Here is a 13,223-nt window from a genome sequence, read left to right on the forward strand (position 1 = left end):
ATCATAGTAGTTTGTTTTAGACTGTCTTGGATCATAGTAGTGTGTTTTAGACTGCCTTGGATCGTAGTGTGTTTTAGACTGTCTTGGATCATAGTAGTTTGTTTTAGACTGACTTGGATCATAGTAGTGTGCTTTAGACTATCTTGGATCATAGTAGTGTGTTTTAGACTGTCTTGGATATTATTAGTGTGTTTTAGACTGTCTTGGATCATAGTAGTTTTTTTTAGACTGTCTTGGATCATAGTAGTGTGTTTTAGACTGCCTTGGATCATAGTGTGTTTTAGACTGTCTTGGATCATAGTAGTTTGTTTTAGACTGACTTGGATCATAGTAGTGTGTTTTGGACTATCTTGGATCATAGTAGTGTGTTTTAGACTGACTTGGATCATAGTAGTGTGTTTTAGGCTGTCTTGGATCATAGTAGTGAAAAACAAGAATTTCGCATGAAGTTATATGCTCTTAGATTTTAGTGGCAATAATTTTAGTGGAATTTGTAGAAAATAAGAATTCATTGGCCCTGTATAATTACAGCAGTTAGTTCAGTGAATAATTCTTATCTTATATCAAGGCATGAAAGCAAAAAGAATTAGTTCAACAGGTGATATATATGGCATTCAGAGTTTGTCCTGAAAAGTCTGTACTAAATGTATTTTTGTCTCCGTTTTTAAGTAGTCTATGCTTGTAAGAGAGGCAGGAAGTAAAAGTTTGGAAGAAAATAGTTTAAACTTTGTTTACTTGTTCTTCCAGTTGTTATCTCCAACACAGGAAAGGTAATGGGAAAATCCAGGAAGAACCACATTCCAAGAGTTGGGGATTTTAATGAGGTATTATTAATTTGTGAAACAAATTATTTCTATATTGTTTTGAATATCTCCCACTTGTACTATGTAAATGTCATTATTTTGTGAAATTATATGGAAAGTAAGGCACATATTACTGTTTATTTAGACGGGCCTTAATGTAAATATTGATGTTAATGGATGGATTTATTGGGTGGATTGGTTCATGCACACAGGGTATGAAAGGAAGTCATTTCACATGAACACATTTTAAGAATTGTATCTTAATTAGGTTGAGTTTGTTAACTTTGTTTAGCTTATATTTAAATGTACATAGGAATATATAATGACGTTTAAATATTGTGTTCTGAACATTTGTTTGAAAAAATAAACATAATGGGTGGCAGTTAAGAGTGTACTGTTAAACGGCAAGTTAAGCCTTTTGTCATTGTAGACCAGTACGAAGCATCGATTGGTGCTTCTGCATTTACCCTTTCTCTTGTTATATCATGGTGCACAGCGGTATAGGAATGGGATAATGAGGAAGATATATACACCTACTATGAGTGGATGAATTGTTTTAATCATCCTGCTTTTTAACGTGGGAATTAAAAACAATGCATGCAATTAAATAAGGAAATATCCTTTTTTAAACCAGTTTAGGAGAACAGGCGTTAAGGATTTTTAACAAAAGGTTCTTGAACTCAAATAAATATTGAAAAGGATGTATAAATAAATATAAATGTTGGATTGAAGTTAATAATAACAAATTTGAGAGTGTTTGATGAGGCAAAATATTTTGGGGATCTTGTAAGTTTGATGTCTAATCATACATTATTTGGAAATGCTTCAATAATATTCCAATTCAGAATGGTTTGAGTATTTTAAACTGAAAACATCTAAAGGGAAAATAATGACAATGTATCTGTGGTATTTGCAATGATTATTTTATTGTTCTGATTCTTAGCTCAGAAATATTTGAGAATGAAGTATTGAAAGCTTTAAGTTGTTTTTTTTAAGTAGCAAATCAGCAGGTGAAGATAGCTTGAATTTTTCAAGTGTAAAAGAGATAAAGTATGTTATTTAACAGCTACCTTTAATATTCTATTCTACAATGGTATCTTTTTCTTTGAATATGTTCCCCAATCACATTATGTTAGGGATATTAACTGCTACCTTGCTAATCCAGCCTTACTAAAAGATGAAAATCAACTTATCCTGTCTATTTTTAGATAGACAATGGGTAGTAACTCTTGTCCATTACCTTCCCTTGATGCCACCAATTGTCACCAGATTTTAGCTTTGCTGTGTGCTGAGACACACACAGTGCAATACCCTCTGACAGTCCAACTCTTTTTTTGTGTTCCTGTGGACCCATCCAATTTTCATTTTGCTTTTATGGTACAGATTTATCAGTCTACTGCAGGTTGTATGCTTTAATTTAGAATTTCTGCCAATATTTTGAGAGACTTGTTACTTACCAAGACTTCGTCTTGTAGGACCACCGTCTCACCATGCTATCATTTACCTTACACAAGGTCAGTGCAGGTTAGTGTACATTTGACTTTATTCGCTTACTCTGTCCACTACGGAACTCATGATAGTGAAATTCTGAAGTGTTGCTTCGCCAAGAATAGATCCCGAAGGGGTCATGTCCTTCACATGGAATGGCCCCTCCATCAGTTGGTCATCACTCAGATTCACACACTTCAAGGGCATCCGATGATCGACCGCTTTGTGACGAAGTGGAATCAACAGCTACCCACCTTCATCTCCCCAGTTCCAGACACAGCAGCTTGGGCTGTGAGATGCACTGTCAGCCATCTGGGAGGGGTTGTGGGCCTCTGCCACCCCTCCTTCAGTGCTACAATTACAGGGTCAGAATGGCAAGATGACTCTGATAGCACCTCTTTGAGGTCACAAGACCTGTATCACTGATCTTTTTTCCCAATGATAATACACCAGGAAGATTCTAGCAAACCTGAGTCAACCGTATCTTCTTCTACATGCTCAGCTTTTACCAGAACAGCCTTGGTTGTCAGATAATTCAAACTTTCATTTTTGGAGAGAATCTCAAGAGTAACCATCTTGTGTGCCTCTATCCCTCATGGCCGACTTTCTCTGGCTCTGTTCTTGGAGGAGAAACAGTTGGACCACAATTGCTACCAAAGGCTACTGCTCATATTGGACACATTCCAGTATCATGTTAGCATGTTTGGACATGATAGAGACCTATCAGATCTTTTAGACAATATTGGTCTCCTTGACCAAAATCCCTTAAATGTCTCCAAAGGGATCCAGTCAGGTTTTTTAACATCGCTAGATTCGAACTTCTTGAACATCGCTATTGTCACTATCATACAGACCTTGTTTACTGATAGCTTTAGTTGCAGCATGCAGGGTAAGAGGGTTGCATCCCTCTTTATGGTCACCAGAATTCTCTTCAGTTCAGATCGGATGGTCCGGCAGTTCTCATTATACTATCAGCATTTGTACCCCAGAACAGATTACCAGTGTCCTTGCCTGCTTTCTTCCATATCCAGGTTGAGAACAGCTGCCATTCAAGAGTATGTTCACCGTCTTAGGGATCTATGATCTTTGACACATTCCGACATCATGGCAGATATTACATTGGGCATGATAAAAGATCTCTCAGCTCTGTTAGACAATTTTGATCTCCAGCAACCAAAATCCATAACATTGCTTCCAGAATGGAATTTCTTGGGTTCTAACTTAGCTCAACTCAAGCAAGTTTCAATCTCTTGTTCTTGCTTCACTGAAGTTTCAATCATACAAGACATGCTTCCTGCATGCAGGGTGATTGAGCTACATGTCCTTTCAATCGACCTGAACTATCTTCTGTTCAGTTCGGATCATTCAGTAGTCCTCCTTACACAACCAGGCCTAGTGGCCAAGAATCATTTGCTGTCTGTAGGTAACCTTTGAGTTATCATTCATCCTCTCTTTTCCATAGACAAGTTGAGAGCTGCAGCCATGCTGGATCCTGTCTGTGCCCTCAAGCACTATTTGAGACGTACAGAGACAAGTTGTGGCATGAGCAATGGCTCTTCTCACATAGCTTACTGCTCCTAAGTTTTGAACAGTCTCTGTGAGACAGAACACAGGATATCACGCTTCATGCCCATTATTCCTGGCTGAAGGGGGTCATACGCTTGGTGTACTCTGACATCTCTTGTCTCACCAGATCAGAGTAGCCTGAAGTAGATTATGGCTCAAAAGCCTCGGGCCATCTCTGCGAGCCTCGCTTTTGAATGCAATGTTTTAATCTGAAACATTATAGAAGCTATTGGCTGGCATGCAGAACCATTCTTCTCAAGTTTTACCTCAAGAGACTTAGCATCACAAAGATAAAATTTGGATCTGGGAGGGCTGGTAGCAGCAGCACAGATGGCCACCAGACCCAACTAGATCAATCAACACAGCCCTGTTAGCTTTGCTGGATTCGCCAGTGAAAACTTTTTTGTAGGTGAGAAGACTTCAACTTCATCTTCTCAACCATATGAGTCCCAGATGAAGGGATCCCAGGCTGTGTTGCTTGTGTCATTAGGAGAAGGGGTTATCCTTCATATGGGGAATCCAACCACTCATGTCCCAGAAGGATACCAGAGGTAGAGGTTGGATGCTCAGCATCCCCTCCTCCTATTATTTATTCTCCTAACATAATGTGGTTGGGGAACTTATTTGAAGGAGAAAGCAAATTTTTAAGTAAATTATGTTTCTCTGAGAATTCTTACCCAATCACATTACTTAAAATCCCTCCCAACCACTCGTTCATGTGAGCCTCCACATTAGTGTCTCACTTAGCTAAAAACTGATGACACCTGGTTGGTATCAAGGGGAGGTAATGGGCATAAGTTACTGCCCTTTGTAAAAATATACAGGATAAGATGTTTTTCATATTTTAGTAGGGATGGAATCGCGAGGTAGCAGACTAATATTCCTAACATAATGTGACTGGGTAAGTGTTATCAGAGAAACATATTTTACTTAAAAATTTGCTTTCCTGAAAAATGCTGAATGGGTTTATTTACACTTTTTAATAAAGGCAACCCCTTTGATCCAAAATGGTAGATAAAGACTAACTTTACTAGACACTTGCAGCACATTTATTTACTATATTTTTAAATGACAAATGTAGTATGTGGGCCCACAGCTATGGCAAGATACCTGAAGAATATGTTGATAGGGCTCCTTCTGTTGATGTTCCTTGCAGTTGTTAGAAGTATGATTCATACATGTATGGGGGCCCCGAGTGGCCGAGTGGTCTAAAGCGCTCTTCGTTACGGATCACTGCCATCTCACCTCTGTCTGCGGCGGTTCGAGTCTAAGATTCAGCCAATGTGGGCATGTGAGAAAGCTTGCCAGTAGCTTCTCGTGGGTCGGTGGTTCTTTCCAGGGTTTTCCGGGTTCTTCCTCCACCATTAACACTGGCCGCCATGTATAGCCTATCGTGCTGAAAAATGGCGTTAAACCCCACAACAACAACAACATACATGTATGATTGTGGTTGGTCTGTTGGTGTGCACAGTGGCATTAGAAGTATGATTCATACTGTATGATTGTGGCTGGTCTGTTGGTGTGTACAGTGGCATTAGAAGTATGATTCATATTGTATGATTGTGGCTGGTCTGTTGATGTGCACAGTGGCATTAGAAGTATGATTAATACTGTATGATACTGTATGATTGTGGCTGGTCTTTTGGTGCTCACAGTGGTGTTAGAAATTTGATTTATACAGTATGGTGTGGGCTTGTCTGTTGATGTGCACAGTGGCATTAGAAGTATGATTAATACTGTGATACTGTATGATTGTGGCTGGTCTTTTGGTGTTCACAGTGGTGTTAGAAATTTGATTCATACTGAATGGATGGTGCATTTGAATGGAAGACACATTTAACTTGCAATACAACATCCTTTATTCATACACTAATGGGATAGATACATTCTGGATGGATAAAGAGTATGCTGTTGAATAGCAGCTAACATTTTTAAATAGAATAAAAAGGGGAAAAAAATACCAAACCATGGTTGGATAGGAAAGTTTTTTTTTTGTTTAATGGAGGTTACCATTGTAAGGGGTTGCACTGTATATGATAATTGCATATAAAATTTGTAATAATTTCACAATTTGTGTGATGTCAGGCACCTGCTATTTTACCTTTATAATTGAGACTTCAAATTATTGGTCATTGATAGTGTTTAACTGGTTTGAAATTAAGATCCATACTTTGGGGGCAGAGCTTGGGAGGTTGGGACATTTTTTCATGGATATGTATGTAACTTGGTGGTGATAACTAAAACCAAAGTGTGGAGGTAGTGTTGCATTGCTACAGACTTGCATGGTTGGAACATGTGTAGATGATATTTATGTAATGAGATAGCAGTGATAACTGAGAAGAGCGTGGAGGTAGTGTTGCAGTGCTACAGACTTGCTTGGTTGGAACATGTGTTGATGATATTTATGTAAAGAGCAGTGATGGGAATCGGTCAGAAATTCATAATCGATAATCGGTTCCACAAAACCAACTGATAATTGATTATAATCGTTTACTAAGAGCAAATTTTAATTTTTGTTTGTTATTCAGTTATATCTTTGATCAATAACTCAAGATGTTAGTAAATGTACAGGAGTAATCTCTTTTAATGACATGTATACTTTAACCTGATAATAATATTACATTTTTGTCTATTGTGTTGTGTTATTTTTGTTCTACATCTTTGTTAAATGAATGCAACTTTTTATGGCTGATAAGTCATATGCAACTGAAATACTGCTACAATCCCCCAAAATCCTTTCATTCATATGTAATGTGTCTATAATTTTAAGTGTAGAAGGACATGGTTTTCTTGTTTGTCATTGTTTACAAATACTACAAATAATGTTGCATTTAAAACTGAAACAGATCAACAACATGTGTTTAAATTTATTAACTCAACTATTTAACAACTTGATCCTGTAGTAATGGCTATATGTTCCTAATTATGAAATTTGGCACCTATGAAATATATGGTTTTATATTTGTAGTTGTGAAGGGAATTAATAAATTTCAGGTCAACTTTAGTGGCTGGGAGTTTTACTAACCTTTGTGCTTTGCATACAACTAAAAAGTAGTCTCCCTTTACACATAATCGATTATGGAGTTTCACAATCGATTATCTTATTGGTTCGCTCAACCAGCTGATGATTGATTATAATCGATAATCGGAACAACACTAGTAAAGAAGGTATAGTGATAACTGAGAAAAGCTTGTAGGTTGTGCTACTTTGCTGCAGACTTCTAGTTGCCTTTGGGAGGTTGGGACATGTATAGATGATATATATGTAATGAGGTAGCAGTGATAACTGAGAAAAGCATGGAGGTTGTGCTGCTTTGCTGCAGACTTCTAGTTGACGTATGTGGTTGGGACTTGTGAAGATGATATATATGTAATGAGGTAGCAGTGATAACTGAGAAAAGCATGGAGGTTGTGCTGCTTTGCTGCAGACTTCTAGTTGCTTTTGGGAGGTTGGGAAATGTGTAGAGGTGATATATGTAATGGGGGAATTGATAGCTGAGAATAGCATGGAGGTTGTGCTGCGTTTGCTTCAGTCTTCAACTTGACTTCTATATTGTATTTTTTGTTGCAGTCAACATACTACATGGAAGGGAACACTGGTCACAGAGTCTTCCAGACACAATTTGGTATGTGGTAGATGTGTCTATTTGCAAAACCCAGATAGTACAAAATCATTACATTCAAATACATAAATGAAAAAAATGAAAGACACTGTGTGAGAGAGAGAGAGAGAGAGAGAGAGAGAAAAAATTTGGATTTTGAACTTTGCTTTAACTATTTTTCACTCATCGCTAACAGCTGCCTTGCTTGGCGCTCAGCATTAAGAGGTTAGTGTTAGGTCTGGTCAGCCTGGTGTCAGGATAATGTGACTGGATGGGACATCATGCTACATGTCTGTGGCATGATGCCTCAGTGCTAGACATCACTATAAACTGCAACACTACAGACATCATAGCAATATGACTGAAAAATTGTTAAAGCTACGTTAAAAATTCAGATCACACACACACACACACACACACACACCATCCACATGTCAGTCTATGTAATTATATTAATTACGAGCGATTGGCCGAAAATACGAAAGATAGATTATAAGATAATGCCTCGTCTTGTTGATCTCCACTACCAGAAATTTCAACTAGAAAAGCGGATATCTCACAACATACAGTACTCATGCTAGATGTCATGATAAGTGGATTATAATATAACAATGCACTGTTTAGATGGTTTGTCAATATGGACAGAAAATTTGTTTATGTAACAATAGATAAATTTCAGTACATTTTATATCAAGTTTGTGGCTTCCTTTCATGGGGCCTCTGAATTTGTCCACTCCAAACCAGCGGTTGTATATACAAGTTTAAACAGCCAACAATGTCGTCAATAAAAAAAATTGGCATATTTTATATTTTGCCACCAATAAGGGAAAAAAATAGCAGTTTATGACATTGCCGAAGCCCTGCACAATCCCAGAGTAAACTTTTTACACGTTATTTTTCGTACTTTTAAGAAGAGAAAACTATTTTTTATGTACAAGAAAAATACACATAAAATTGCAGGAGCTATGCCATGATGATCTTTTATTATTCATGTGCGATCACTTCCCCACAATGATAATAAACTTTTTACATTTTCTTCATACTTTTAAGAAAGTTTTTTTTTTCATGTACAAGAAAATACATGTATATAAAATTTCTGGAGCCACACCACGATTGTGTTATATCCAAATTTGTGTTATAATGGAGCGTGCTATAGTAGGGTCACACTGTAATTTGTCTAAAGTTTCCAGTCATTCACACCTGCCATAAGCACAGTTATTTTTTTTAATGATGGTACATTCAATCAGTATTCACAATGGAACCAGTTTCAGATGTTCAACGAACATTTGAAATGATTTTACTAAATCACTGTGACAACATTAACTCAAAAAGAGCTATATTATCGAATGCATCTTGCATTGTTTCAGTCACTAAACTGTTTGATGCATTTAAAAGAGATGATTAACATCTTGATTATTAAGATTCACTTTGTAATCAAAAGTCGGTGTTTTGTCCTCTTATTAAATTTTTATCTTAAGGTGTGATTATTGTTAAGCCCCAACAAACATGAATCAAATTTGAGTACTGTGCAAACCCCAGACAAAATGTGAGTATTGTACATACCCCAGTCGAATGTGAGTACTATACAAATCCCAGCCAAAAATGAGTACTATACATACCCCAGCTAAATGTGAGTACTGTACTATCCCCAGCCAGATGTGATTAATATACAAACCCAATTCAGATGTGACTATTATACAAACCCCAGTCACAATGTGGGTACTATACCAAAAAACCAAATGTACTTTACAAATCCCAGCCAAATGTGAGTACTATACAAACCCCAGTCAAATGTGAGTACTACACAAACCCAAGTCAAATGTGAGTACTACACAAACCCAAACCAAATGTAAATACTATACAAACCCCAGCCAGATGTAATTAATATACAAACGCCAGCCAGATGTGAGTACTATACAAACCCCAATCAAAATGTATTTTACATACCCCAGCCAAAATGTGAGTACTATAAAAACACCAGCCAAAAATGTGAGTACTATATAAACCCCAGCCAAATGTGAGCATTATGTTTTCCAGGTAAATTTTCTATGTGTAGCAGTCTGTCTTTCAAGTAAATTTTCTACATTTAGCAATCAGTTTTCCAGGTAAATTTTCTGTTTAACACTCTGTTTTCCAGGTAAATTTTCTATGTTTAATGCTCTGTTTTCCAGGTAAATTTTCTATGTTTAACACCCTGTTTTCCAGGTAAATTTTCTATGTTTAACACTCTGTTTTCCAGGTAAATTTTCTATGTTTAACACTCTGTTTTCCAGGTAAAATTGCAATCAACATATGCTATGGACGACATCATCCCCAGAATTGGATGATGTATGGCATTAATGGAGCTGAAATTGTTTTCAACCCGTCGGCAACAGTTGGATCTCTCAGGTTAATAATTGTGAAGAGTTCTGTACAAAACTATACATGTAACTCTATATACATGTAACTCTATTGATATTCACGCAAACAAAAACCTTATGAAGAATATAAGATATGTATTACTTAGATAGTAAGAACAATCAATAAAAGTGAAACAAAAATGAGTTCCCCAAAGTCTTGGAGTGCTAGATGGTGTTGTGGGGGTTGACAGGGATTCATTTTAATAAATACCTTTTTCTGGCAAAGATTAATTAGGTTTTGCATTTCATACAAGAATACATTGCCTAATATATAAATGTGAAGAGTTTTTTTTATCATTGTTGAAAGCATGAACACTGTATCATAAGATATTTGGTGATGTCAACACTTTCCTAATGGTCAGAATATAAACACATCTGATTGATGTAAGTATTCAGCAAGCTGAACAACTTTAACCATTTTGATTCAATATTGATATTGTAAAATTGTCTGTGCAGGTCCCATCTGGGTATGCTTGTCCCTTTCCACTTCCTTTTTTCTCCAGGAAAGCATAGTTTGTTATGATTCTTGTTTTTCTTGTGTGCACCCACAAGTTACAAACAGATTTCCCTCTCTCAGACATATGATAAAGTACATCACCACTTTAAAAGGTCTAAAAACCATTTATTTTATTTTCTTTAAGCTAGTACTTTTGACAACTTTTTTTCTGTTTTTAAAAGGGAAAAGTAAAGATTTTGTTTGTCCACGAGTCAAATTTCAAATGTTTCACTTTCAGATTTCTGTTTATACACATTTATCAGTATACTTGATTAATATGAAAATGTGACTGATGTGTTTGTTATTTACAGGAGAGATGAAAACGTCGTAACTCAAAAAGTAGTATTGAGGGATGTATTGCAATATATAGTTACTTATCACTTCCAAATACCATATGTACTTGACCCCAACTGCGAACTACACATACCCAGATCTGCTGTTGCATATTGTGCCAGAAGATCTGGGTCTATTGATTTTGTTACGAGTAATCAAAAGAACAAAAAAAACCTGATCTGTCAATGCAGTATGCAATGTCAGATCGGGGTCTATGTTATTTGCAGGTGGATTCAAAAATCAGTATATATGGTACTTAGTACAGAAGATTTTAGGATGAAAATATATTTTTGAGTGTTACGCTATCTTCAGGGTCTATGCTGTGTTGTGATTCAGGTAAGATAGTCTCCTCATTTCCTGTAAATTTGCTGAAATATGCAGAAAAAACAATGCTGACTTTTTAGATGTCCTTTCTTGATTCCTCTATACACTTACTTTCCCTTTTTTTCCCACCACCCCATTCTTCTGGACCAGTGAAATCACCTTGCACAAAAATTGGCATCTAGCATGAACCCATGATCCTACCAGCTTACCGTTCTACCTGCCTAGCAATAAAGAGAAATACACTGGTTTTGTTGACTCATGACTTTATCCTTACTCTTCTACAGTGAACCTCTGTGGCCAATTGAAGCCCGGAATGCTGCTATTGCCAATAGCTACTTCACCTGTCCCATCAACAGAGTGGGAACTGTAAGCAGTTTTCTTCTTCTTATCTACATCAAAGGCAGATTTACATAATGTATCAATAAATCTTTGATCCATTTAGGATCATTCTAAACTAGGGAATCTTATTTGTATGCCATATGTGTAATTTGGATCCAGCTGCATAGACCCAGATCTGTGTTCACATAATGTACCAGCAGATCAGGGTTGGTGCAGTTATTTGGGATAGTCAGTAGAACAAACAATATTGACCCTGACAAGGCCGATGTTGTTTGCTGTTGGACCTGTTTTGAAGGTGAGTATCTACATGGTAACTTTGCCAGTAGCTTCTCACGGGTCAGTGGTTCTTTTGGGGTTTTTCCCAGGTTCTTCCTCACCATTTATACTGGCTGCCATGTATAGCCTATCTTGTGCTGAAAAATGGTGTTAAACCCTGTGACAACAACAGCAACTACATGGTAGCTTAGTGCAGTGTTTACTCCTCTTTGATAAAGTTGTTTCCAGGAGCCATAAAAAGTGTACCAAATTATAGGAGAGACTAAATTATTCTAAAACAGAAAGCCATAGGTAAAAAGTGTACCAAATTATAGGAGAGACTCAATTATTCTACAGTGGGAAGCCACGGGTAAAAAGTGTACCAAATTATAGGAGAGATTAAATTATTCTACAATGGGAAGCCATGGGTAAAGGAGAGACTAAATTATTCTACATTGGGAAGCCATGGGTAAAAAGTGTACCAAATAAGTGTACCAAATTATAGAAGAGACTGAATTATTCTACAGTGGGAAGCCATGGGTGAAAAGTATACCAAATTATAGGTGAGACTGAATTATTCTACAGTGGGAAGCCATGGGTAAAAAGTATACCAAATTAGAAAAGAGACTGAATTATTCTACAATAGGAAGCCATGGGTAAAAGTGTACCAGATTATAGGAGAGACTAAATTATTATACAACGGGAAGCTCAGGGTGGCTGAGTGGTCTAAAATGCTTGCCTCTTTCAGTGTTGGTTTAAAATTCAGGCTTGGTCTATGTGACAAAGCTTGCCATTAGCTTCCCATGGGTCATAGTTCTCTGGTTTTTCTATATTGATTTATGACTCACCTGAAAAACTCATAAAACTATGATGAAATGCATGAGGGGCTGAAAATTAAAATGGTTCCCTAGGGAAAACATTTGATAATGCTCCCAATTCTGTCAGAAAATACCCTATATAATCATGCAAGATGTACATATCTTGCAGAAAACTACAGCAGAAAATCTTACATTCATAACAGGATTCATTCAAGAAAATCACATCAATGAAACATATTTTAGAGCCTGTACAAAAATGACTGTTAACTACTTCCGATTATGTTAATTGTCTTTAAGAAGTTTCTAAATGTGCTTTTTTTAAGACTGTATGATTGTACTGAGCACACATTTTGCAGACTGAGAGGTATTTTGGACACTTCAATTTTCCATTACCTCAAAATGCACATTAAAATTAAAAAAGGCCAGATATGCAAGATTTCACTAAAAGACTTCATTTGTTGTCTAATTGGTCCTAAATCGAAATGGTGCAACTGTGATGTCCAATATGTCCATCCTGGCAGCCATCTTGAAAATCTTGTTGCCACTTCTGAGGTTATGGTTCTATCAACATGTGGTTTTCACACAAAGATGTCAGATGTTTAGTTGGTCCTAAATGAAAATGAGACCAATGTGACATCCAACATGGCTACTACAGTGACCATCTTCAAAATATTGCTATTGCTTTTTCTCCTGTATGGATGGTTATATCAGCATGTTGTTTTTAGTAAAAAAGTTTTCATCATATCTAACTGGGCCTAAATCAAACTGGTGCTGATCTGACATCCAATATGGCCACCATA

General features: G+C 36.7%; 1 protein-coding gene across 1 annotated transcript in view; it reads left to right on the forward strand.

The window, feature by feature from the left end:
- The window catches only part of LOC149775412 (beta-ureidopropionase-like), a 99,984-nt gene that overhangs the window by 21,184 nt on the left and 65,577 nt on the right, over nt 1-13,223 (forward strand). The window contains exons 6-9 of the mRNA XM_089943164.1: nt 748-824; nt 7,429-7,483; nt 9,733-9,847; nt 11,296-11,377. Coding sequence (XP_089799290.1) covers nt 748-824; nt 7,429-7,483; nt 9,733-9,847; nt 11,296-11,377 — 329 coding nt within the window. The remainder of the gene's footprint in view (nt 1-747; nt 825-7,428; nt 7,484-9,732; nt 9,848-11,295; nt 11,378-13,223) is intronic.

This window comes from Sinohyriopsis cumingii, chromosome 19 (genome assembly GCF_028554795.1).
Source record: "Sinohyriopsis cumingii isolate HCF-2022 chromosome 19, ASM2855479v2, whole genome shotgun sequence".
Classification (NCBI taxonomy): domain Eukaryota; kingdom Metazoa; phylum Mollusca; class Bivalvia; order Unionida; family Unionidae; genus Sinohyriopsis; species Sinohyriopsis cumingii.